Source organism: Rhodnius prolixus, unplaced genomic scaffold (assembly GCF_049639745.1).
Source record: "Rhodnius prolixus isolate KJV_2025 unplaced genomic scaffold, Rpr scaffold_4, whole genome shotgun sequence".
NCBI classification, from domain to species: Eukaryota; Metazoa; Arthropoda; class Insecta; order Hemiptera; family Reduviidae; genus Rhodnius; species Rhodnius prolixus.
The window spans coordinates 7,069,231-7,095,685 of record NW_027411614.1 but is presented as its reverse complement, the minus strand read 5'-3'; the positions used below and the strand labels follow the sequence as shown (position 1 = coordinate 7,095,685).

Below are 26,455 nucleotides of genomic sequence, written 5' to 3'. Positions count from 1 at the left end.
GCGCTCAAGGAAGACAAAAAATATTTGTGTCGCGAATAAAATCTTAGAATTCTAGCATTATTCGATCCTCTAGTTCAGTAATATTAAACCAGCTTTCAAGTAGTATTAAAATAAAGTTCAAACAAATAGATCTACAATATTCTTTATCTCTTTCATTTTATTTTTATAATTACAACCGATTCTTCATTAAAGCCTAAATTATATTTATTTGTTTAATTTTCCTTTATGTATTAAATATAAATAGTAATAACAATTTTAAGAATAATGGGTAGTTACAGAGAAGAATAACTTACTATGATGAAAGGATGTTGTATATGTTTATAGAATTAAGAAAAGTTTCTATAATTCAAACAAAATAATGGTTTTGATTCAATTAGCCGGCTCTTCTACTGCTTTACAGCCATTTTCTAGTCTTAATTTTTTGATCGTAAGTACTTTTAGTCTTGTACTTTTTACTTTTATTTGTATTTGTGAATAGAACAAAAGCAATTTTTTATAGATTTATTTTTAATTTCAATTAGACAAAGAATATTTAAATTCATTGTAATGTAAACTGTACAGGAATTTTAGTCAAATAAATGATTTGATTTTTTAAAAAAAATTTAATCAAGAAAAGCGGACCCGTAAAGTATGAGTATAGGGAGAAAGGAGTATGTTAAAGTACAAGTTGTGGGAGTACGATTTGCAAACTCATATAACGGTGGGGAACGAAAATTTCTTGTCTTAAATGTGTGACCTGTTTTCAACTTACTTTTGGCCTCTGAATCCAAAAATAACCGCAGTTTTCGTCTATCGTGTCAACTTTTTAAGCTAAAGGATACCCTCAAAAGGTATCAAACTTGTGCTTATAAAGGAAAATAAAGTAAAAGCTTACTAAATATACTGTTTACAAAGAATCATTTTATACATACAAAGGCTACAATAGTTACTGCAAGTTAAATTGTGATCATAAAAATAAGTTATTTCTTTATCGAACAGTAATTATTAAGGTAAAAATTTTCGCTTTCGCTGGAGTGTTTAATCTGTGGACATTCTCACTTGATGCTCCAACAATAGTCAGCCATCATATGTACATATCATCGCGTAAGAGTTCCTGAACAATTTCGGCGTAATTCTGTGCTTGTATATTTCAAAGAAAGTTTTTAACGATGTTTTTGAATGCCAACCTAGCATTCTTTTGAATTTCTGACACTGTTCCGATGAAATGTTCATCTTTAACAAGCTGCCGATCTTTTCAGATGACAGGCTAGGAAATGCCGAAATGAGATACTTAAAACAGTCTCCTTCAATTGGCAAAGCTTTAACAAATTGCTTCATGAGACCCAATTTTATATGCAGAGGTGGAATTGTGCTGTCGGGTCGTAACCTCTGTGAATCAGTTTTTGTTGAAGTCTATATTTTTGTTAACATAGTGTGAACGTGTGTTAATATTAGCGTAGAGTTGTCTACGTCCGCTTTAGTTAATTCGTGATTATTATCTTTTATTTTCAGTCTAAGATTATTGCTGTTCGTTGTTCCTAATTGATGTCTTCAGCTTGGTGTGCGAATTTTTGATATCAGCCGCCAAGTGTCGTGCGTGTTCTTTTTTTTTATCATGAAGTAATTTTACTGTCATTCCTGCGTCGATCGATTAATGATTGATGTTTTTGATGTGGCTATTATTTTTGAGATTACATTTTAAGCCCTTTTTCTTGATAAATTGTCAATGTTCAAACACACACAAGTAGAAAGATGAAGATGCTAGCTTGTTTTTTTATTATTACACAATTTTATTTTTAAGGTTTTACTTATTTACGTACTTGTTATATTAACTTATTCATCACTATTTCATTTGGAAATAATTATTTCCTAGTATAAAAAAAACGTGTGATTGATTATATGGTTTAGGATTAAATTCGCACGACCCCCCTCCAGTATGAAATATATGTATATCCAACTTAATATTTTAAAGTATTACAGATTTATTAATGGTACAAAAACTTTAATGCGTACTAGGTCTCATTAATTTTTATTTCAATATTTCTACAAAACATTTTACGATTTATTAACATTTTGAATAGCACACATGTTCTCATAGTAACCTTCCTCACTTACATTTAGATGGGGTATTAACTAACAGTAGTAGGAGTACCCATTGGTACTACCCAATCAATTTGAACGAAATAAAACTTTTTTCAAGAAAATTAATTTTGGTAGCTACGTATTTGAACTGCTTTATAAAAGATTAACTTTAACCGAAAAAATGCTTAGATTTCTACAGTCTTACACAAGGTGTGAATTTAAAGTTAAAATTATTAATGTAGGATTCTTAAGTTTCCAGTGCGTTTAACTCCGTAGATGGTTCTCATCCGTTCTATTCTAGACAATGAAGAAGTCTAGGAAATCTACCTATCACTTGGCCTGTGATAATGTTCTTCAGGTAATCTTACCTATTATTTAGTACGTTCAAAGTATTACATTATAATCTAAAATGCTTTTTGTGATGATTAATCTTTCCTTTGTATCAGAATAAGTAGTGTTTACAGTTTCAAAGATGAAAGCTTAAAGTTTAATTTAGACATACGCGTGAATGCTTTAAGGCTGTAACACCAAACGAAACTATTTTTAGCCAATTTAAATCTTTTTTCAATAATATTTGTTTTTGTTTTATTAAAGTCGATTTTTTTATTGCAAATTTCATGGAAAAAGTTTTAATTTTATTCAAAACTTGTAATATTTGCAAATAAAGCACTGTACAAGTATCTAACTACAAATTTCATTTAAGTATTGTATAATTAAAAGAAACAATGAAATAATATTTGGCAAAAACAGAAAATTAGTTCCAAAAAATGCCATCAGAGAGTGGTAAAATCAGAAAAAATAAAATTAGTCTCAAAAAATGCCGCCAGAGGGCAATAAAATCAGAAAAAATAAAATAAATTAGTTTGAAAAAATGCCGTCAGAGAGCGGTAAAAACAGGAAAAATAAAATAAATTAGTTTTAAAAAATGCCGTCAGAAAGCGGTAAAAACAGGAAAAAATAAAATTAGTTTAAATATTTGCCACCAGGTAGCACTTAACCTCTATACATACAGCTGTAAACACAATTTACCTTCAGTACGACTTGAGTGATGTAGAGGAGTAAATCGCTTTGTCGCTCATCTCTCCAAATATTTAGTCTAGGTGTCTTGTCTAAAACCTCTATTATAATACACGAAAGTATCTTTAAGATTTACAAAAATGAAATTCAACCATTATTGTATTTATTTTCTTTGAGAATGACAAGCAATAAATAATAAATTAATTTGTTATAGAAAGTGTGAGGGCGGCTAGTTAATAAATTATTCGCCCTCCCTCCCACCCTGCAAAAATCACCGACCTATATAGTCTGGCAGTACTATTGCACATTCGACAAGCAAGACACATTTTATGCATTTTCCCCAGCGTAAAACAATATATATTAGCTTACTTCCAGTATCATTAATTAACACATATCTAATACCATCAAAATATAGTATTTTCTAATTAAAAAAGGCTCGAGCTGCATAATAATTAATAAAAACAATGGAGTTAATGAAATAATTAACTTTAGTTCATGCTGTCACTCCTAGGTAGCAGCATAATCACTATTTTAACTAAGAAAAATCAAAATTAGTTCATACTTTCTCCACCATGTAGCACTAACACTAAAATGTTTTTCTTCTAATCTTATCTCTTGGTTTTTTTAAAGTACCTAAATACTAGCTGTAATCACAATTTACTTTCAGTACGATCTGAGTGATGCAGGGGAGTAGATCGCTCTGTTGTTCGTCTCCTTAAACATATCTACTCTAGTCACACATCTCTATTATAAACATGAAGGTATATGAATTATTATAAAAAAAAAAAAATAATTCAACCATTATTGTATTTATTTTCTTTGAGGATGACAAAAAAAATAATGAATTTCTATAGAAAGTGTGAGGGCGAGTAATCAATTAATCAAAAAATATTAAAATTAGTTCATCTAAAGCGGCGTTCAATGACGTATTGGCCAACTTCATATTTTTTACTGTTTTTCTCAAAATTTTCGATATCTAAAGAGTATTTGGAGGAAAATTGAGGATGTTTGGAGAATAACTTATGCTTCGAAATGGTGTCAATTTTTAGAAAATTTATCTGTCGTTCTAACCGTGTCATCAGAATCGAATTCGGACTAAAACTTTAGAGTAATAACATTTTTATTGCAAAAAAGTTATGTAATGAAAGAAGTTAAATGGCTTAGGCTTAAATTTGCACCCCCCTCCACTGAAATACAAATGAAACTTTAGAATTTCATAGTATTACACATGAATTAATGGTTAATTAATGATTAACACTTTAATTAGTATAGGTATCATTAATTTTGATTTCATTATTTATACAAACATTTTTACGATTTATTTACATTTTGCAAGCAAATGTAACCTTCCTCATTTAGTCTGCTGGTGACATGGGGAGCCTGGGTACGTTTACAACGGAGCTGTGAGTATAGTTGGTAGCAGAGATGATAGCTGATAGAGTATAATATAATCGCTGATTAGTGTGCCCCAACGGAGCTGTGATACAAGCAACATGTCGAATAGTGAAGAAGAGTTTTTATGTTCACCAGCAACCAAATGGTATATTTTTTTAAAGAAAAAACGCTTTAGAAAATATCATGTACATCCCATAAATAAAAAACGAAGTACTTTGGGTGAATTTCACCATTTATATAAGGAACTTCGAAATTATCCGGATCGTTTTTTTGAATATATGAGGATGGGTCCACATTCGACTATATTTTAGAAAAAATAAGGTCAAAATTAAGAAAACGGAAATATTGTCATGGAAATCCTATAACCATAGAAGAAAGACTAGTGATTACTCTTAGGTAAGTAATGATTTTATTGGAAAAAAAACAAATAAATACACATGAAAATAAATGTAAGCACGATTTAAAAAACAAAATATTGTTTAAAAGTAAATAATAAAATAATAACCAAAAATAATGAGTAAAGACAGCACTAAATAATTTTTCTACGTCCATTTTGAAGCTCCGATACTGGAGTTCAGCTAGCAGGAAAATGAAAAATTCAATTCTATCATCTATGCTCGTTTAGCGCTGATGCATCACTGCTATCTTCTCCGCTATCATCTATGCTCACAGCACCGTTGTAAACATACCCAGACATTGGCTGTCTGCATTCAACTCATTGCTGATGCATTCATGTAAGTTTATTTATTTTATTACTTTTTTTATTGTTAGGAAGTGAAACTTTTACATCATTTATTTTTATTTTAAAACATAACACTGACTAGTGACCCACCTGTTGCTTAATGAACAGGAATCTACGCGTGATTTGCTGTTATTACAGAATTTAGTAATTATCTGCTTGTACGTAATTTTCGTTCGTCTTTTTAGTTTCAACATAGAAGTTTAAAAGGGAAAAAATAATTTTAATAACCAATATCTCTTCTTTTAATAATGGGTTAGTTATATCATCCAGTCTTCTTATAGGAAAATTTATCTGTGCACTACGATTGAAAGCTATTAAAAGTTAAAAGTATACAATCTCTTGACAATGATCAATTATACAGCAGTTAGAAGTATAATGCCTGCAGCAGTAAAAGTATATTTTAATTCAACATACACTTTTTTAAAAAAGATATATGGTTCTAATTTAAACAATCTTTGTGAAAAACGGAATATCTTTTAGAATGCGAAATTAGTAAATATTAGAAATAATGTATGGTTTATCAATCTTGAAATGATGTATTTCTTTCCTGATCAGTGAAAAGTTTATAATGTAATTTGTGTACCAAAATTAGACCCAGCTCTAATTTATTTAAATCTTCCGTGTGTTTTAAGCAGTGTGTTTCCATTCCCGTTAGATCAACTATTATTATCGTGTTGTTTGAAAATTACTTTATTGCTTGATTAAGATTAAGTACTGTCGTGTTGATGTCGTTTATCTATCGACAACATCTCTAATGCATTTCTTTAAGTCAGTTTACCTGTTCATGAGCTAAGGCATTATAGGTGTATTAGAAACCTTCTAAACTGGATTTTCGATTTCCTAATGAATAGAACGATTCTAAAATAAATACTTTAAACAGTTATTGCAGTAATGAGCAGTTTCAGGCGTTCCTCTGGTTCATTGGACCATTTCTTACTTTTTGTTCATTAACGGTGTTGTTTCTATATTCTCTCAACTTCTTTTCTTACGTACGCTAACGATATCAACTATTTTTTAATAGTTTCTATCTTAGGTAAATGTATATCTCATCAGGATAAATCCTGTTAATTGTATACATATGTAACTCTTTTTTTAATGTCCAATATGCTTGAATGTTTTTAATTTAGTTTATTCAGTTATAAAAATTCAATTATTGTATATTTAATATGGTAAATGCATTTATTTATTTTCCCATCAATAACTGAGAATCAGCTGATATAAAAACATTCACAATGTAGGTTAGGTTATTGTAAATTAAGGGAAAAGAGAAGAAAACAGAGTTAATTAAGATCTTTGGAAATATATATTTTTATTTAAGATTAAATAATTATAATACGTTCTACAGTTCAAGAAGTTAACAAAATTTATGTATAATCATTAGTTATTTGAAATATGACATAATTTCAGGCTGCTGGTTTTAGAGGTGCTCGTGTTGATAGCTACTATCTCTTACATTGCAACATGTTGCACAGCATTGATTTCTGAATTGGAATTGACTCTACTTCTGTTGTTGGCAATACCTATAAAGATAATTGTACAAAGGTTAGTGAAACTTTACTTTTAAAAACAGTTTTTAATAAAAATTCTCTTAAACTTTTGTAATCTCCTTTTCAAATTTGCGCAATGAGATAAAAACCATGCATGATCAGTCTCTTTACATTTGTTTTCTTTATTTTTCCGTTTTATTTTAAATTTCCCAAGTATCATAGTAAGAACAGGTCAATTGAAAATCCATCACTTTTTAAGAAATGTTTCGTTTTACAAAAAAATAAATAAATAATAATAATAATAATAATAAATAAAAAACGAAAACAAGAAGAAACAGAGATTGAAAAAGAAATAGATATTATTACAAATATTAAATAAAGTAAAAAGCAGTACATTTTATTATACTTACATAATTTATTCATATATTTATATAAAAGTAAAACAAAAATTTGCATTAGGTAGCAAGAGGAACACCATTACATTTGAGATCTGTACAGGGAGTAAAAAGGAAGGATTCCTCTCAGGACGTTGCACTAAATATTTACTTCCACCTTTCACGTAAGTTCTAAAAATTATTTTGCATGCTGCATGTAATCAGCTAAACTGGCTACGTAGCTAACTGGTTAACGTGCTACCTGGTTCCCTAGTTAATCAATTAAACTTGTTAGCTAGTTACTCTGTTAAACTGCATAACTGGTTAATCAGTTCAGTTGGTTTTACTGGTGTATCTGTTTAACAGGTTTGCTGGTTATCTAGTTAATCGGATGAAAGAGGTATCAGTATCATAACATATGTCTGTCTAGTCAATAAATCAAAATTATTTATTTATTATTCCAAAATGTAATCACCCCGCCATCCCACCCTGCGAATATCGCACCTATATAGCCTGGCAGTACTATTGCACAATCGACAAGCAAGAAACATTGTATGCATTGTTCTCAGCATAAAATAATTTATTTTAGCTTACTTCCGGTATCAATAATTAACAAATAATTAATGGCATCTAACTATAATGTTGTCTAGTTTAAAAAAAGCTCGAGGTACATAATAAATTATAAAAACAATGGAGTTAATAACGAATGAACTGCAGTTTGTACTGTCACTCCTACGTGGCAGAAAAATCACTATTTTAACGATTAAAGATTCTCTTTCAAGACTAGAGGCTTTTTTTAACCATTTTTTTATGTTTTGATTTTTTCGTATTTTTTAAATTATTTTTAATTTCTTATTATTTAAGAGATTAAAAGGAAAAATAAATACAATATTAATACAATATTTTTTTATTTTTAAAAAATTATTTATAAACTTTTTTACAATAAGTTTAATAAATTCTTTACAGAGTTTGAGAAAACTTCAATCGACTAGTGACCCTCAAGAATTATACAGGACCTTCTTAAACGCACATTTTACCATATTAGTGACTCGCAAGACTTACGAGTATATATCCTTACATTTGCTCACATTTAACCAGATTCACTTCAAAATAAATAAAAAAATATCCCTTCGAAAATAATTAAATGATTTATTTGCTGTAGCATTTTTAATTCGAGAAAAAATATATTAAGTTACACCTATTATAAAACTCCATATTATAGTGCTTGTGGAACAAAGAAGGTTCTCTTAGGTTATACATCATATGCTTATCAGTGACTTGTCTTTGCTGTGCGAGAGACGTAGATGTATATGATGTTTATAGTTGTTATAGCTGCAATATTTCCTGTAGTTTGGAGATAAGAGTTAGTAAACCTCCACAAGTAAGTTGAAATACTATTTCTCTACTTTAAATACCATAAGCTTGAAACATTATCAAAAATATTAAGGACTTACTGTTGCGTTTCTTAAGTTCGCTGAAAGCGTCTAATAGTAGAACTCCATGAAATCTTAATAGTTATAAAGAAAGAGAAAAGTAGTTTCATTTGTTAATACCAAGATTGAACCTTCATCTTTTCAAAGTAAAATCTGGACATCTACAGCAATATTAGATCGGATTTACTTACTTATTTATTAATTTAAATGATTACGGTCGAACTAATTTTTCTGCTAACAACTATTACATAACTTGACTGACTCACAAAATACCATCTCCCTAATTTGGGTTCAGGACAAAGTGTTTATCAATAACATCAAGTTGAACGAATAACTGAACATATCGTGCATAAAGTAAAAAACAGTAAGTAAAACAGCAGCTATATTTCTTGATTTAGCTGATATCTGACAAGTTGGACTGCTGTACAAAATTAGGTAGACTTACGCTATTAATTACATTATCCACATCATACTATCTTTTTTAGAAGACTTAGCATTTTTAGGTAAGATTAATAAAAAATTTAATTTAGAATTACATTTTGTTTTGAAAATAAATGAAAATAAAAAACAGCTGGAATCAGCTGCTTAGATAACCTTCACTTACCAGCTGATCAGCCTGGCCAGTTATCGTCGGCCATCTTTTACTCGTTCGTGGTGTCTCTTTAATAACGTGACTTTTTAAGTGAACATTAGTGCGTGGCAAAGTGAAGTTCGACTTTATAAATTGAATTTAAGTTATACTTAGTGCGTGATATACAGTTTTAGTGTAAATAGTATAGTGAATTATTTTAAAAAGTGGCAAGTGCTGTTGGATAGTGATCTTGTAAGGTGCTGATGAACTTGGATATTCTTTTAGCAAGGTAAGACTTTATTATCAATTATTTAATTATATTTTATTATTCTTGCATGAAAACAGCATGTTACATTCAATTATTACTTACAAATGAATATCAGTGCTTTCTCTTGACTATGTTCAGTGTTAGTTAATTCTTTAATTTTGAACACCACAAAAAGTATTTAAATTGATTTCTAAACCTTTTCGATGAATTCTTTGATCTTTTCTTTTTAATCGACTATGAGTTCAAAATTAGTATTCTTAGTTTACACTGGGTCAAAAAATATTGTGAACACTTACCTAAATTTGGTTTCTTTTGTCTTAGTAGAAACTTCTTTTTTCTTTCTCAAATGAAATATAACTATTCGGTAGATCAGTTTATTTCATATAAAATCTTTTATATTTTTTTTACAGGAATATTATAATGTAAAAACAAAACAACACCACACACGAATGCAAAAAAAGTCTGTGAACACTATAAATATAATAAATCATTCTTTCAATTATACATGTATTATGAATTTTAAAAACTTGTAGGACCTTCTTTGTTTCTAATCACTTCCTACAAGCGAGCTTTCATCGATCCTACTAATTTTGTAGTCGTCAACGTTGGAATTTTATCCCATTCTTATAAAATATCGTTTTTGAACTCGATCACGGTTTCTTATTTCTCTTTTATTTATTTGGCAACTGATTTCATCCGACAAATGTTCGATTGGGGTAAGGTCTGGCGATTGTCGAAGGCTGTTTGGGCGCCCGGTTGTATTATATAAAGGCATTCCCAAGTTTTTAGTGCGGTATGTTTCGGGTCGTTTTCTTGTTGGAAGACAAACATTCCATCCAACCCCATTTTTTTTGAGCTTACTCTTAGATTGTATCTTAATATTTTTTTGAACACTTGTCTTAACAATCTTCAGAATTTCTCGTTTATGCATTGAATTAAGTTTAATCTATCTACCCTATTTCACGAATACTTTTTACCGAACAGTTTTAATTTATTCACTAAACTGACTGATATGATTTCTACAAGACCATAGGGTTCTTTGGAACTATATTCAACTGTTTTTCTGTTTGTTATGTATGTAAAAATTTCGATTTTTTGCACATTTGTTGTTCACAGACTTCTTTTGCAATCGTGTGTGGTATTGTTTTGTTTAACTTTCATTATGATATTTCTGTTGAAAAAAAATAAAAGATTTTATATAAAATAAATAACTCTAGTTTCTCTGAATCGAATAGTATATTTCATTAAAAAAAGGAAAATTAGTTTTTACTTAGATAATAATTAAAGTAATAAAATTTAGGTAAGTTTAGGTGTTCACTGACTTTTTTAGCCCAGTGTTGTTTTTTGGAAATGATTTCTATAGATTCCTTTTCTCAAGTGCGCTTGTTTTGAATTCATTCCTTTAATAGAAGTCTATGTGGAATATACAAAATCCAAACTCAGAAACTGCGCATCATGATTTGCTCCTCATTAATTAGTTCCTTAGTGTAGATTCAGAAATAAATAATTGATACCTAATTCAACTTTCGTTAAGAACAAACGAAGGCCTTCCCCTTTCGGTGAATATCAGACGGTTCTTCTGTTTGGTAAAAATACTACTAGCTCTAAAGTTTGAATCTCCCAATAGATTTCGTTAGAGACCAGGTTGACTATCTCTGGTCTTACTTGTCATGGGGATGTACTGAGTGTCTTCTGGGACACGACGAAGTCCCTGGGCAAACCAAGTATGGGACTGTTCTATCAAAGTAACTTTCAAATACTTCTCGTAAACTGTTAGTAAGTTGCTATTTACTTACTTATTTATTAATTTAAATGATTACGGTCGAACTAATTTTTCTGCTAACAACTATTACATAACTTGACTGACTCACAAAATACCATCTCACTAATTTGGGTTCAGGACAAAGTGTTTATCAATAACATCAAGTTGAACGAATAACTGAACATATCGTGCATAAAGTAAAAAACAGTAAGTAAAACAGCAGCTATATTTCTTGATTTAGCTGATAACTGACAAATTGGACTGCTGTACAAAATTAGGTAGACTTACGCTATTAATTACATTATTCAAATCATACTATCTTTTTTAGAAGACTTAGCACTTTTTAGGTAAGATTAATAAAAAATTTAATTTAGAATTACATTTTGTTTTGAAAATAAATGAAAATAAAAAACAGCTGGAATCAGCTGCTTAGATAACCTTCACTTACCAGCTGATCAGCCTGGCCAGTTATCGTCGGCCATCTTTTACTCGTTCGTGGTGTCTCTTTAATAACGTGACTTTTTAAGTGAACATTAGTGCGTGGCAAAGTGAAGTTCGACTTTATAAATTGAATTTAAGTTATACTTAGTGCGTGATATACAGTTTTAGTGTAAATAGTATAGTGAATTATTTTAAAAAGTGGCAAGTGCTGTTGGATAGTGATCTTGTAAGGTGCTGATGAACTTGGATATTCTTTTAGCAAGGTAAGACTTTATTATCAATTATTTAATTATATTTTATTATTCTTGCATGAAAACAGCATGTTACATTCAATTATTACTTACAAATGAATATCAGTGCTTTCTCTTGACTATGTTCAGTGTTAGTTAATTCTTTAATTTTGAACACCACAAAAAGTATTTAAATTGATTTCTAAACCTTTTCGATGAATTCTTTGATCTTTTCCTTTTACTGGTTTAACTAGTTGTCGGTTAAACTGGCTAACTGGTTAAGGGTATAACTGGGTAGTAAGTTAATCGGTTAAACTTGTTAACTGTTCATCAGTCAAACTAGCCAACTGGTTAACTGGCTAAACGTGTTAAACTAATTCAAATGGTTACCTTTGTCAATTCGTTTCACCTTACAACTTATTTTCTTCATTTGTCCACTTACCAGTCCACTTATATCTCTAATATAGGCGGATAGGCGGAGGATCAAGAAGTGGACAGTTAAAAGAATCAATTGATCGGTGAAGAAAATTAATTAATAAATGACAAAGGTAACCAGTTGAACTAGTTCAACCAGTTTAGCCAGTTAACCAGTTGCTAGTATGTCCGATAACAGTTAACAAGTTTAACCGATTAACTAGTTACCCAGTTATACCTTAATCAGTTAGACAGTTCAACCGATAAACTAGTTCAAGCAGTTAGCTAGTTAAACTAGTTTAACCGATTACTAGTAAACCAGGTTGACTGGTTAACCCATTTGCCGATTAAACTGCGTTAAATAGGTCATACTGTTTAAATAGTTAATTGGGTAAAGTGGTTCAGTTTATCGGTTAACCTTGCTAACAGGTTCAATTAAATAAATTGGCTAGCTAGGTAATCGCTTTTACTGGTAACAGACTAGTTTATCTAGCCAATTAGTTAATCGGCTAGTTACTTTGTTAACCAGTTAAACTGCTTTAGTACTAAATCGGTTTAACGATTTAACAGGCTAACTAGTTTAACTAGTTATTCTGTTAAACTGGTCAATCCAGTTCAACTGGTTACCTTTGTCATTTATTAATTAATTTTCTTCACCGATCAATTGATTCTTTTAACTGTCCACTTCTTGATCCTCCGCCTATCCGCCTATATTAGAGATATAAGTGGACTGGTAAGTGGACAAATGAAGAAAATAAGTTGTAAGGTGAAACGAATTGACAAAGGTAACCATTTGAATTAGTTTAACACGTTTAGCCAGTTAACCAGTTGGCTAGTTTGACTGATGAACAGTTAACAAGTTTAACCGATTAACTTACTACCCAGTTATACCCTTAACCAGTTAGCCAGTTTAACCGACAACTAGTTAAACCAGTAAAAGGAAAAGATCAAAGAATTCATCGAAAAGGTTTAGAAATCAATTTAAATACTTTTTGTGGTGTTCAAAATTAAAGAATTAACTAACACTGAACATAGTCAAGAGAAAGCACTGATATTCATTTGTAAGTAATAATTGAATGTAACATGCTGTTTTCATGCAAGAATAATAAAATATAATTAAATAATTGATAATAAAGTCTTACCTTGCTAAAAGAATATCCAAGTTCATCAGCACCTTACAAGATCACTATCCAACAGCACTTGCCACTTTTTAAAATAATTCACTATACTATTTACACTAAAACTGTATATCACGCACTAAGTATAACTTAAATTCAATTTATAAAGTCGAACTTCACTTTGCCACGCACTAATGTTCACTTAAAAAGTCACGTTATTAAAGAGACACCACGAACGAGTAAAAGATGGCCGACGATAACTGGCCAGGCTGATCAGCTGGTAAGTGAAGGTTATCTAAGCAGCTGATTCCAGCTGTTTTTTATTTTCATTTATTTTCAAAACAAAATGTAATTCTAAATTAAATTTTTTATTAATCTTACCTAAAAAGTGCTAAGTCTTCTAAAAAAGATAGTATGATTTGAATAATGTAATTAATAGCGTAAGTCTACCTAATTTTGTACAGCAGTCCAATTTGTCAGTTATCAGCTAAATCAAGAAATATAGCTGCTGTTTTACTTACTGTTTTTTACTTTATGCACGATATGTTCAGTTATTCGTTCAACTTGATGTTATTGATAAACACTTTGTCCTGAACCCAAATTAGTGAGATGGTATTTTGTGAGTCAGTCAAGTTATGTAATAGTTGTTAGCAGAAAAATTAGTTCGACCGTAATCATTTAAATTAATAAATAAGTAAGTAAATAGCAACTTACTAACAGTTTACGAGAAGTATTTGAAAGTTACTTTGATAGAACAGTCCCATACTTGGTTTGCCCAGGGACTTCGTCGTGTCCCAGAAGACACTCAGTACATCCCCATGACAAGTAAGACCAGAGATAGTCAACCTGGTCTCTAACGAAATCTATTGGGAGATTCAAACTTTAGAGCTAGTAGTATTTTTACCAAACAGAAGAACCGTCTGATATTCACCGAAAGGGGAAGGCCTTCGTTTGTTCTTAACGAAAGTTGAATTAGGTATCAATTATTTATTTCTGAATCTACACTAAGGAACTAATTAATGAGGAGCAAATCATGATGCGCAGTTTCTGAGTTTGGATTTTGTATATTCCACATAGACTTCTATTAAAGGAATGAATTCAAAACAAGCGCACTTGAGAAAAGGAATCTATAGAAATCATTTCCAAAAAACAACACTGGGCTAAAAAAGTCAGTGAACACCTAAACTTACCTAAATTTTATTACTTTAATTATTATCTAAGTAAAAACTAATTTTCCTTTTTTTAATGAAATATACTATTCGATTCAGAGAAACTAGAGTTATTTATTTTATATAAAATCTTTTATTTTTTTTCAACAGAAATATCATAATGAAAGTTAAACAAAACAATACCACACACGATTGCAAAAGAAGTCTGTGAACAACAAATGTGCAAAAAATCGAAATTTTTACATACATAACAAACAGAAAAACAGTTGAATATAGTTCCAAAGAACCCTATGGTCTTGTAGAAATCATATCAGTCAGTTTAGTGAATAAATTAAAACTGTTCGGTAAAAAGTATTCGTGAAATAGGGTAGATAGATTAAACTTAATTCAATGCATAAACGAGAAATTCTGAAGATTGTTAAGACAAGTGTTCAAAAAAATATTAAGATACAATCTAAGAGTAAGCTCAAAAAAAATGGGGTTGGATGGAATGTTTGTCTTCCAACAAGAAAACGACCCGAAACATACCGCACTAAAAACTTGGGAATGCCTTTATATAATACAACCGGGCGCCCAAACAGCCTTCGACAATCGCCAGACCTTACCCCAATCGAACATTTGTCGGATGAAATCAGTTGCCAAATAAATAAAAGAGAAATAAGAAACCGTGATCGAGTTCAAAAACGATATTTTATAAGAATGGGATAAAATTCCAACGTTGACGACTACAAAATTAGTAGGATCGATGAAAGCTCGCTTGTAGGAAGTGATTAGAAACAAAGAAGGTCCTACAAGTTTTTAAAATTCATAATACATGTATAATTGTAAGAATGATTTATTATATTTATAGTGTTCACAGACTTTTTTTGCATTCGTGTGTCGTGTTGTATTGTTTTTACATTATAATATTCCTGTAAAAAAAATATAAAAGATTTTATATGAAATAAACTGATCTACCGAATAGTTATATTTCATTTGAGAAAGAAAAAAGAAGTTTCTACTAAGACAAAAGAAACCAAATTTAGGTAAGTGTTCACAATATTTTTTGACCCAGTGTAAACTAAGAATACTAATTTTGAACTCATAGTCGATTAAAAAGAAAAGATCAAAGAATTCATCGAAAAGGTTTAGAAATCAATTTAAATACTTTTTGTGGTGTTCAAAATTAAAGAATTAACTAACACTGAACATAGTCAAGAGAAAGCACTGATATTCATTTGTAAGTAATAATTGAATGTAACATGCTGTTTTCATGCAAGAATAATATTTGAAAAACCTCCTACTTTTATGAAGTAAATGTAACATCTATTTAAAAACAGAAGTAAATGTAAAATCTATGTATTTCAGCAACTCTTATTTATAGTATAAGGTACAGTAAATGTAAAATCTATGTAAAAACAAAAGTAAATGTAAAATCTATGTAAAGACAAAATTTTACGTAGATGTTACATTTATTTCATAAAAGTATGAGATTAAAAAAAAAAAAACAAGTGCTTCATAAAAGTAGGAGGTTTAAAAAAATAACCTTTAATCAAAAAACATCTATTTATTAGCATTAAATCCATTTATTAGATTTTACATTAACTTCAAAAAAGTAGGAGGCTAAAAAAACCTTCAATCAAAAAAAGATCTACTTATTTGCATGCCTATTTAGTTTTTACATTTTACATTTACGTGACCTTATAATATAAATAAGAATTAAAAGCTAAAAAAGTTACGAGTAATAAAGAAATTTCGGTTAACCTTGCCGTAACCTTCCACTTTGGATGGAAGGTTGAGATAGATGTGTTGCCGACAAAGGTTTTCCCCACCCTGCCCCGCCCTTTTAACACAGCTGGGCAAGAGCCAATATGGCGGCCAGTCATACCATATGTTCCCCAAGTGTGTTAAAAGGGCGGGGCAGGGTGGGGACAACCTTTGTCGGCAACACATCTATCTCAACCTTCCATCCAAAGTGGAAGGTTACGGCAAGGTTAACCGAAATTTCTTTATTACACGTACGTTTTTTAGCAATTCTTATTTATTTTATAAGGTCAAGTAAATGTAAAAAGACAAAATAACAGTTTAAATAAATAAAATAAATAATAAATAGAAGTTTTTTTTGATTAAAGGTTTCGTTTTTTTTTCGATTCTTATTTATAATATAATGTAAAGTAAATTTTTTTTTAAAAAAACCTCCTACTTTTATGAAGTAAATGTAACATCTATTTAAAAACAGAAGTAAATGTAAAATCTATGTATTTCAGCAACTCTTATTTATAGTATAAGGTACAGTAAATGTAAAATCTATGTAAAAACAAAAGTAAATGTAAAATCTATGTAAAAACAAAAGTAAATGTAAAATCTATGTAAAGACAAAATGGGTGTTCTAATAAATACATCTTTTTTTGATTAAAGGTTGTGTTTTCTTTTACCTACTTTTATGAAGTAAATGTAAAATCTAAAGAGGTATCAATAGACCGTTTTTAGAAATTCTTAATTATATTATAGGGTCAAGTGAATGTAAAATCTATGTAAAGATAAAATAGGTGTGCTAAACAACATAGGTAAACCAAGAATAGTAATTTAGAGCTCATAGTCGATTAAAAAATAGACTAAAGAATTCATCAAAAGGGTTAGAAATAAATTTAAATACTTTATACAATGATCAAATTTAAAGAATAACTAACACTGAACGTAGTCAAAAGGAAGCAATAATATTAATTTGTAAGTAATAATTAAATTATAACATGCTATTTTCTTGCAAGAATAATAAAAGTCTTACCTTGTTTTAAGAATATCCAATTTCATCAGCATTTCAATAGATCACCAGTCCAATAGCACTTGACACTTTTTAAAATAATTCGCAACACTATTTACACTAAATCTGTATATCACGCACTAAGTATAACTTGAACTCAATTTATAAACCCGAACTTCACTTTAACACGCACTAATATTCACATTATAAATCACGTTAATAAAGAGACACCGTGAACGAGTTAAAGATGGCCGACGGTAACTGGCTAGGATGATCAGCTGATAAGTGAAGATTATCTAAGGAGCCACATCCATAGAGAAAGGTTACGGTCTGGTTAACCTAAACTGTGTGTTCCCGACAAAGGTTCTAAGTTTAGATTTGCTAATAAACATCTATTTATTTGCATACGTAATTTGTATTGAGTTTAAGTTATACTTAGTGCGTGATATACAGTTTTAGTGTAAATAGTGTTGTGAGTTATTTTAAAAAGTGTCAAGTGCTATTGGACGACTGGTGATCTATTAAAATGCTGATGAAATTGGATATTCTTTAAACAAGGTAAGACTTTACATTTACTTTTGTTTTTACGTAGATGTTACATTTATTTCATAAAAGTATGAGATTAAAAAAAAAAAAACAAGTGCTTCATAAAAGTAGGAGGTTTAAAAAAATAACCTTTAATCAAAAAACATCTATTTATTAGCATACCTATTTAGTTTTTACAGAGATTTTACATTAACTTCAAAAAAGTAGGAGGCTAAAAAAACCTTCAATCAAAAAAAGATCTACTTATTTGCATGCCTATTTAGTTTTTACATTTTACATTTACGTGACCTTATAATATAAATAAGAATTAAAAGCTAAAAAAGTTACGAGTAATAAAGAAATTTCGGATAACCTGACAGTAACCTTCCTCTTTGGATGGAAGGTTAAGATAGATGTGTTCCCGACAAAGGTTGTCCCCACCCTGCCCCGCCCTTTTAACACACTTGGGGAACATATGGTATGACTGGCCGCCATATTGGCTCTTGCCCAGCTGTGTTAAAAGGGCGGGGCAGGGTGGGGAAAACCTTTGTCGGCAACACATCTATCTCAACCTTCCATCCAAAGTGGAAGGTTACGGCAAGGTTAACCGAAATTTCTTTATTACACGTACGTTTTTTAGCAATTCTTATTTATTTTATAAGGTCAAGTAAATGTAAAAAGACAAAATAACAGTTTAAATAAATAAAATAAATAATAAATAGCAGTTTTTTTTGATTAAAGGTTTCGTTTTTTTTTCGATTCTTATTTATAATATAATGTAAAGTAAATTTTTTTTTTAAAAAACCTCCTACTTTTATGAAGTAAATGTAACATCTATTTAAAAACAGAAGTAAATGTAAAATCTATGTATTTCAGCAACTCTTATTTATAGTATAAGGTACAGTAAATGTAAAATCTATGTAAAAACAAAAGTAAATGTAAAATCTATGTAAAAACAAAAGTAAATGTAAAATCTATGTAAAGACAAAATGGGTGTTCTAATAAATACATCTTTTTTTGATTAAAGGTTGTGTTTTCTTTTACCTACTTTTATGAAGTAAATGTAAAATCTAAAGAGGTATCAATAGACCGTTTTTAGAAATTCTTAATTATATTATAGGGTCAAGTGAATGTAAAATCTATGTAAAGATAAAATAGGTGTGCTAAACAACATAGGTAAACCAAGAATAGTAATTTAGAGCTCATAGTCGATTAAAAAATAGACTAAAGAATTCATCAAAAGGGTTAGAAATAAATTTAAATACTTTATACAATGATCAAATTTAAAGAATAACTAACACTGAACGTAGTCAAAAGGAAGCAATAATATTAATTTGTAAGTAATAATTAAATTATAACATGCTATTTTCTTGCAAGAATAATAAAAGTCTTACCTTGTTTTAAGAATATCCAATTTCATCAGCATTTCAATAGATCACCAGTCCAATAGCACTTGACACTTTTTAAAATAATTCGCAACACTATTTACACTAAATCTGTATATCACGCACTAAGTATAACTTGAACTCAATTTATAAACCCGAACTTCACTTTAACACGCACTAATATTCACATTATAAATCACGGTAATAAAGAGACACCGTGAACGAGTTAAAGATGGCCGACGGTAACTGGCCAGGCTGATCAGCTGGTAAGTGAAGGTTATCTAAGCAACTGATTCCAGCTGTTTTTTATTTTCATTTATTTTCAAAACAAAATGTAATTCTAAATTAATTTTTTTATTAATCTTACCTAAAAAAGCTAAGTCTTCTAAAAAAGATAGTATGATTTGAATTATGTAATTAATAGCGTAAGTCTACCTAATTTTAATGTAATATACTATTCGATTCAGAGAAACTAGAGTTATTTATTTTATATAAAATCTTTTATTTTTTTTCAACAGAAATATCATAATGAAAGTTAAACAAAACAATACCACACACGATTGCAAAAGAAGTCTGTGAACAACAGTATAAATGTGCAAAAAATCGAAATTTTTACATACATAACAAACAGAAAAACAGTTGAATATAGTTCCAAAGAACCCTATGGTCTTGTAGAAATCATATCAGTCAGTTTAGTGAATAAATTAAAACTGTCCGGTAAAAAGTATTCGTGAAATAGGGTAGATAGATTAAACTTAATTCAATGCATAAACGAGAAATTCTGAAGATTGTTAAGACAAGTGTTCAAAAAAATATTAAGATACAATCTAAGAGTAAGCTCAAAAAAAATGGGGTTGGATGGAATGTTTGTCTTCCAACAAGAAAACGACCCGAAACATACCGCACTAAAAACTTGGGAATGCCTTTATATAATACAACCAGGCGCCCAAACAGCCTTCGACAATCGCCAGACCTTACCCCAATCGAACATTTGTCGGATGAAATCAGTTGCCAAATAAATAAAAGAGAAATAAGAAACCGTGATCAAGTTCAAAAACGATATTTTATAAGAATGGGATAAAATTCCAACGTTGACGACTACAAAATTAGTAGGATCGATGAAAGCTCGCTTGTAGGAAGTGATTAGAAACAAAGAAGGTCCTACAAGTTTTTAAAATTCATAATACATGTATAATTGTAAGAATGATTTATTATATTCATAGTGTTCACAGACTTTTTTTGCATTCGTGTGTGGTGTTGTTTTGTTTTTTCATTATAATATTCCTGTAAAAAAAATATAATAGATTTTATCTGAAATAAACGGATTTCTCTCTACCGAATAGTATTATTTCATTTGAGAAAGAAAAAAGAAGTTTCTACTAAGACAAAAGAAACCAAATTTAGGTAAGTGTTCACAATATTTTTTGACCCAGTGTAAACTAAGAATACTAATTTTGAACTCATAATCGATTAAAAAGAAAAGATCAAAGAATTCATCGAAAAGGTTTAGAAATCAATTTAAATACTTTTTGTGGTGTTCAAAATTAAAGAATTAACTAACACTGAACATAGTCAAGAGAAAGCACTGATATTCATTTGTAAGTAATAATTGAATGTAACATGCTGTTTTCATGCAAGAATAATAAAATATAATTAAATAATTGATAATAAAGTCTTACCTTGCTAAAAGAATATCCAAGTTCATCAGCACCTTACAAGATCACTATCCAACAGCACTTGCCACTTTTTAAAATAATTCACTATACTATTTACACTAAAACTGTATATCACGCACTAAGTATAACTTAAATTCAATTATAAAGTCGAACTTCACTTTGCCACGCACTAATGTTCACTTAAAAAGTCACGTTATTAAAGAGATACCACGAACGAGTAAAAGATGGCCGACGATAACTGGCCAGACTGATCAGCTGGTAAGTGAAGGTTATCTAAGCAGCTGATTCCAGCTGTTTTTTATTTTCATTTATTTTCAAAACAAAATGTAATTCTAAATTAAATTTTTTATTAATCTTACCTAAAAATGCTAAGTCTTCTAAAAAAGATAGTATGATTTGAATAATGTAATTAATAGCGTAAGTCTACCTAATTTTGTACAGCAGTCCAACTTGTCAGATATCAGCTAAATCAAGAAATATAGCTGCTGTTTTACTTACTGTTTTTTACTTTATGCACGATATGTTCAGTTATTCGTTCAACTTGATGTTATTGATAAACACTTTGTCCTGAACCCAAATTAGGGAGATGGTATTTTGTGAGTCAGTCAAGTTATGTAATAGTTGTTAGCAGAAAAATTAGTTCGACCGTAATCATTTAAATTAATAAATAAGTAAGTAAATCCGATCTAATATTGCTGTAGATGTCCAGATTTTACTTTGAAAAGATGAAGGTTCAATCTTGGTATTAACAAATGAAACTACTTTTCTCTTTCTTTATAACTATTAAGATTTCATGGAGTTCTACTATTAGACGCTTTCAGCGAACTTATGAAACGCAACAGTAAGTCCTTAATATTTTTGAAAATGTTTCAAGCTTATGGTATTTAAAGTAGAGAAATAGTATTTCAACTTACTTGTGCAGGTTTACTAACTCTTATCTCCAAACTACAGGAAATATTGCAGCTATAACAACTATCAACATCATACACATCTACGTCTCTCGCACAGCAAAGACAAGTCACTGATAAGCATATGATGTATAACCTAAGAGAACCTTCTTTGTTCCACAAGCACTATAATATGGAGTTTTATAATAGGTGTAACTTAATATATTTTTTCTCGAATTAAAAATGCTACAGCAAATAAATCATTTAATTATTTTCGAAGGGATATTTTTTTATTTATTTTGAAGTGAATCTGGTCAAATGTGAGCAAATGTAAGGATATATACTCGTAAGTCTTGCGAGTCACTAATATGGTAAAATGTGCGTTTAAGAAGGTCCTGTATAATTCTTGAGGGTCACTAGTCGATTGAAGTTTTCTCAAACTCTGTAAAGAATTTATTAAACTTATTGTAAAAAAGTTGATAAATAATTTTTTAAAAATAAAAAAAATATTGAATTAATATTGTATTTATTTTTCCTTTTAATCTCTTAAATAATAAGAAATTAAAAATAATTTAAAAAATACGAAAAAATCAAAACATAAAAAAATGGTTAAAAAAAGCCTCTAGTCTTGAAAGAGAATCTTTAATCGTTAAAATAGTGATTTTTCTGCCACGTAGGAGTGACAGTACAAACTGCAGTTCATTCGTTATTAACTCCATTGTTTTTATAATTTATTATGTACCTCGAGCTTTTTTTAAACTAGACAACATTATAGTTAGATGCCATTAATTATTTGTTAATTATTGATCCCGGAAGTAAGCTAAAATAAATTATTTTATGCTGAGAACAATGCATACAATGTTTCTTGCTTGTCGATTGTGCAATAGTACTGCCAGGCTATATAGGTGCGATATTCGCAGGGTGGGATGGCGGGGTGATTACATTTTGGAATAATAAATAAATAATTTTGATTTATTGACTAGACAGACATATGTTATGATACTGATACCTCTTTCATCCGATTAACTAGATAACCAGCAAACCTGTTAAACAGATACACCAGTAAAACCAACTGAACTGATTAACCAGTTATGCAGTTTAACAGAGTAACTAGCTAACAAGTTTAATTGATTAACTAGGGAACCAGGTAGCACGTTAACCAGTTAGCCACGTAGCCAGTTTAGCTGATTGATTACATGCAGCATGCAAAATAATTTTTAGAACTTACGTGAAAGGTGGAAGTAAATATTTAGTGCAACGTCCTGAGAGAAATCCTTCCTTTTTACTCCCTGTACAGTTCTCAAATTAACCAATTCCTCTTGCTACCTAAAGCAAATTTTTGTTTTACTGTTATATAAATATATGAATAAATTATGTAAGTATAATAAAATGTACTGCTTTTTACTTAATTTAATATTTGTAATAATATCTATTTCTTTTTCAGTCTCTGTTTCTTCTTGTTTTCGTTTTTTATTTATTATTATTATTATTTATTTTTTTGTAAAACGAAACATTTCTTAAAAAGTGATGGATTTTCAATTGACCTGTTCTTACTATGATACTTGGGAAATTTAAATAAAACGGAAAAATAAATAAAACAAATGTAAAGAGACTGATCATGCATGGTTTTTATCTCATTGCGCAAATTTGAAAAGGAGATTACAAACGTTTAAGAAAATTTTTATTAAAAACTGTTTTTAAAGGTAAAGTTTCACTAACCTTTGTACAATTATCTTTATAGGTATTGCCAACAACAGAAGTAGAGTCAATTCCAATTCAGAAATCAATGCTGTGCAACATGTTGCAATGTAAGAGATAGTAGCTATCAACACGAGCACCTCTAAAACCAGCAGCCTGAAATTATGTCATATTTCAAATAACTAATGATTATACATAAATTTTGTTAACTTCTTGAACTGTAGAACGTATTATAATTATTTAATCTTAAATAAAAATATATATTTCCAAAGATCTTAATTAACTCTGTTTTCTTCTCTTTTCCCTTAATTTACAATAACCTAACCTACATTGTGAATGTTTTTATATCAGCTGATTCTCAGTTATTGATGGGAAAATAAATAAATGCATTTACCATATTAAATATACAATAATTGAATTTTTATAACTGAATAAACTAAATTAAAAACATTCAAGCATATTGGACATTAAAAAAGATTTACATATGTATACAATTAACAGGATTTATCCTGATGAGATATATATTTACCTAAGATAGAAACTATTAAAAAATATTTGATATCGTTAGCGTACGTAAGAAAAGAAGTTGAGAGAATATAGAAACAACACCGTTAATGAACAAAAAGTAAGAAATGGTCCAATGAACCAGAGGAACGCCTGAAACTGCTCATTACTGCAATAACTAAAGTATTTATTTTAGAATCGTTCTATTCATTAGGAAATCGAAAATCCAGTTTAGAAGGTTTCTAATACACCTATAATGCCTTAGCTCATGAACAGGTAAACTGACTTAAAGAAATGCATTAGAGATGTTGTTTATCATGCAATATTTGGATCGTGTAAAATAGTTGATAACATTACCTTAAAAACAATCCTACCCAAGTAGAGATTTCCTTGACTTCTTCATTCGCCAGAATAGCCTTAATGAAAATCACCACATATTTTACGTTGATGGATGTGAAGCAGAGCCAATTGTCAGTAAGCACTGGTTAAAGACAGGAAACCTCCAGCAGCTTCTATCACTCAAGCAGTACTGAAGAAAATTAGTTTCATAAAGATACATTTTTATCTTACAGGAATGATAGGAACAAATTAATAAATTGAAAATAAAATTAAAGTTGAAGTATTTTAAACGGATCAGTCTTTTAGAATGAATTTGTTGCATTTTAAAACATTGACAGTAATTTAGTTGACTCCTACGTTGTAATTTTACTTTGTACCAAACTTATTCTAGTCAAGTTACACTTATTGCCATAAATTTAAATCATTGGTTTATTTAGTTTGTTACAACCAAAACCATTTTCAATTAATTTCCATGAAAACAGTTCAATTTTTTTAATTTTTATCATAAAAGTTACAGAAATACATATAAAAAATAGAGCAATCTGATTGAAAAATTACGATTAAGAATTCACATGAACATTTGAATGAATTTTAGTATCAAATTAAAACTTTCTTTTAACAAAAAACATCTATGTCACAGTCTAAATAATTTATATAAAAAAATAATTGATAAGATTACCTGAACAACATTCCGACACTGAGCGCTAAGTGCGTATCCTTTACTTCTTTATACTCCAGAATAGACTTATTGAGAATCATCTAACTTTATCGGCGTGCTGCTGGATGTAGAGAAGGGTCCATTATAGGGGTAATCATATGCAGATGATACCTGGGTATTACTAGGTTGCAACCTGGCAATGTGTTGGAGAGCACTGGTGAAAGATAGATGGCTCCTGGCTGCAGATTTCATTTTAGCAGGCTATTAAACAACAAAATATAATCAAACTTATAGATCTTACTTACTAGTTCTTTATTATACTTTGAACTAAATATTCAGAAACTTATTCTACAAAATTAAAATTGTGCTCTCTAATATATTCCGCATTTTTATATACAACAAAACGAAGTTTAAAGCTTTGTCCAATAAGGCAAGATATTTTAGAATTCATAATTTATGTTAAACAAAATTAAGCTACATATCTGAGACCAAAAAAAAAACTGAAACTTATGGAAATTGGAAAAAAAATGAAAAAGTAACTTTTATATCCAGTAATAATGATCAACAAAAACAAATGAAAACAATTTTAAAAAAGTCAACTTAACTAAACCCTCTAGTTCAATTAGAGGAGTTTTTTTTAATAAAGGAAGTATTATTAGTATTATTATATGGGACCCATCCTCATATATTCAAAAAAACGATCCGGATAATTTCGAAGTTCCTTATATAAATGGTGAAATTCACCCAAAGTACTTCGTTTTTTATTTATGGGATGTACATGATATTTTCTAAAGCGTTTTTTCTTTAAAATATACCTTTTTGTTGCTGGTGAACATAAAAACTCTTCTTCACTACTCGGACATGTTGCATGTATCACAGCTCCGTTGTGCACACTAATCAGCGATTATATTTTACTCTATCAGCTATCGTCTCTGCTACCAACTATACTCACAGCTCCGTTGTAAACGTACCCAGGCTCCCCATGTCACCAGCTGACTAAATGAGGAAGGTTACATTTGCTTGCAAAATGTAAATAAATCGTAAAAATGTTTGTATAAATAATGAAATCAAAATTAATGATACCTATACTAATTAAAGTGTTAATCATTAATTAACCATTAATTCATGTGTAATACTATGAAATTCTAAAGTTTCATTTGTATTTCAGTGGTGGGGGGTGCAAATTTAAGCCTAAGCCATTTAACTTCTTTCATTACATAACTTTTTTGCAATAAAAATGTTATTACTCTAAAGTTTTAGTCCGAATTCGATTCTGATGACACGGTTAGAACGACAGATAAATTTTCTAAAAATTGACACCATTTCGAAGCATAAGTTATTCTCCAAACATCCTCAATTTTCCTCCAAATACTCTTTAGATATCGAAAATATTGAGAAAAACAGTAAAAAATATGAAGTTGGCCAATAGGTCATTGAACGCCGCTTTAGATGAACTAATTTTAATATTTTTTGATTAATTGATTACTCGCCCTCACACTTTCTATAGAAATTCATTATTTTTATTTGTCATCCTCAAAGAAAATAAATACAATAATGGTTG

The 26,455-nt window shown here is 29.5% G+C and overlaps 1 protein-coding gene and 1 long non-coding RNA gene across 9 annotated transcripts; one reads left to right on the top strand and one right to left on the bottom strand.

The window, feature by feature from the left end:
* The first annotated feature begins 2,023 nt into the window (after positions 1-2,023).
* LOC141456224 (uncharacterized) lies at positions 2,024-23,672 on the top strand. 8 transcript variants are annotated; one of them, XM_074131995.1, is made up of 6 exons: positions 2,053-2,419; positions 3,746-3,839; positions 4,438-5,207; positions 6,623-6,757; positions 7,166-7,261; positions 21,760-21,900. In XM_074131995.1, the coding sequence occupies exons 3-6, from the start codon at positions 5,104-5,106 to the stop codon at positions 21,842-21,844; spliced, it is 420 nt and encodes a 139-aa protein (XP_073988096.1). In that variant the 5' UTR covers positions 2,053-2,419; positions 3,746-3,839; positions 4,438-5,103; the 3' UTR covers positions 21,845-21,900. The 8 variants fall into 8 exon arrangements, 5 of the variants coding, with proteins under 5 accessions (XP_073988101.1, XP_073988096.1, XP_073988099.1 ...); XM_074131998.1 differs by lacking the exon at positions 21,760-21,900 and adding an exon at positions 23,437-23,672 and having other exon boundaries at positions 2,068-2,419; XM_074131999.1 differs by lacking the exon at positions 21,760-21,900 and adding an exon at positions 8,043-12,070 and having other exon boundaries at positions 2,077-2,419.
* Positions 21,997-23,549, bottom strand: LOC141456226 (uncharacterized). The gene is made up of 3 exons (XR_012459661.1): positions 23,415-23,549; positions 22,924-23,021; positions 21,997-22,137 (listed from the first exon to the last, which is right to left on the bottom strand). It is a non-coding gene; the product is annotated as an uncharacterized lncRNA (long non-coding RNA).
* Positions 23,673-26,455: the final 2,783 nt, after the last annotated feature.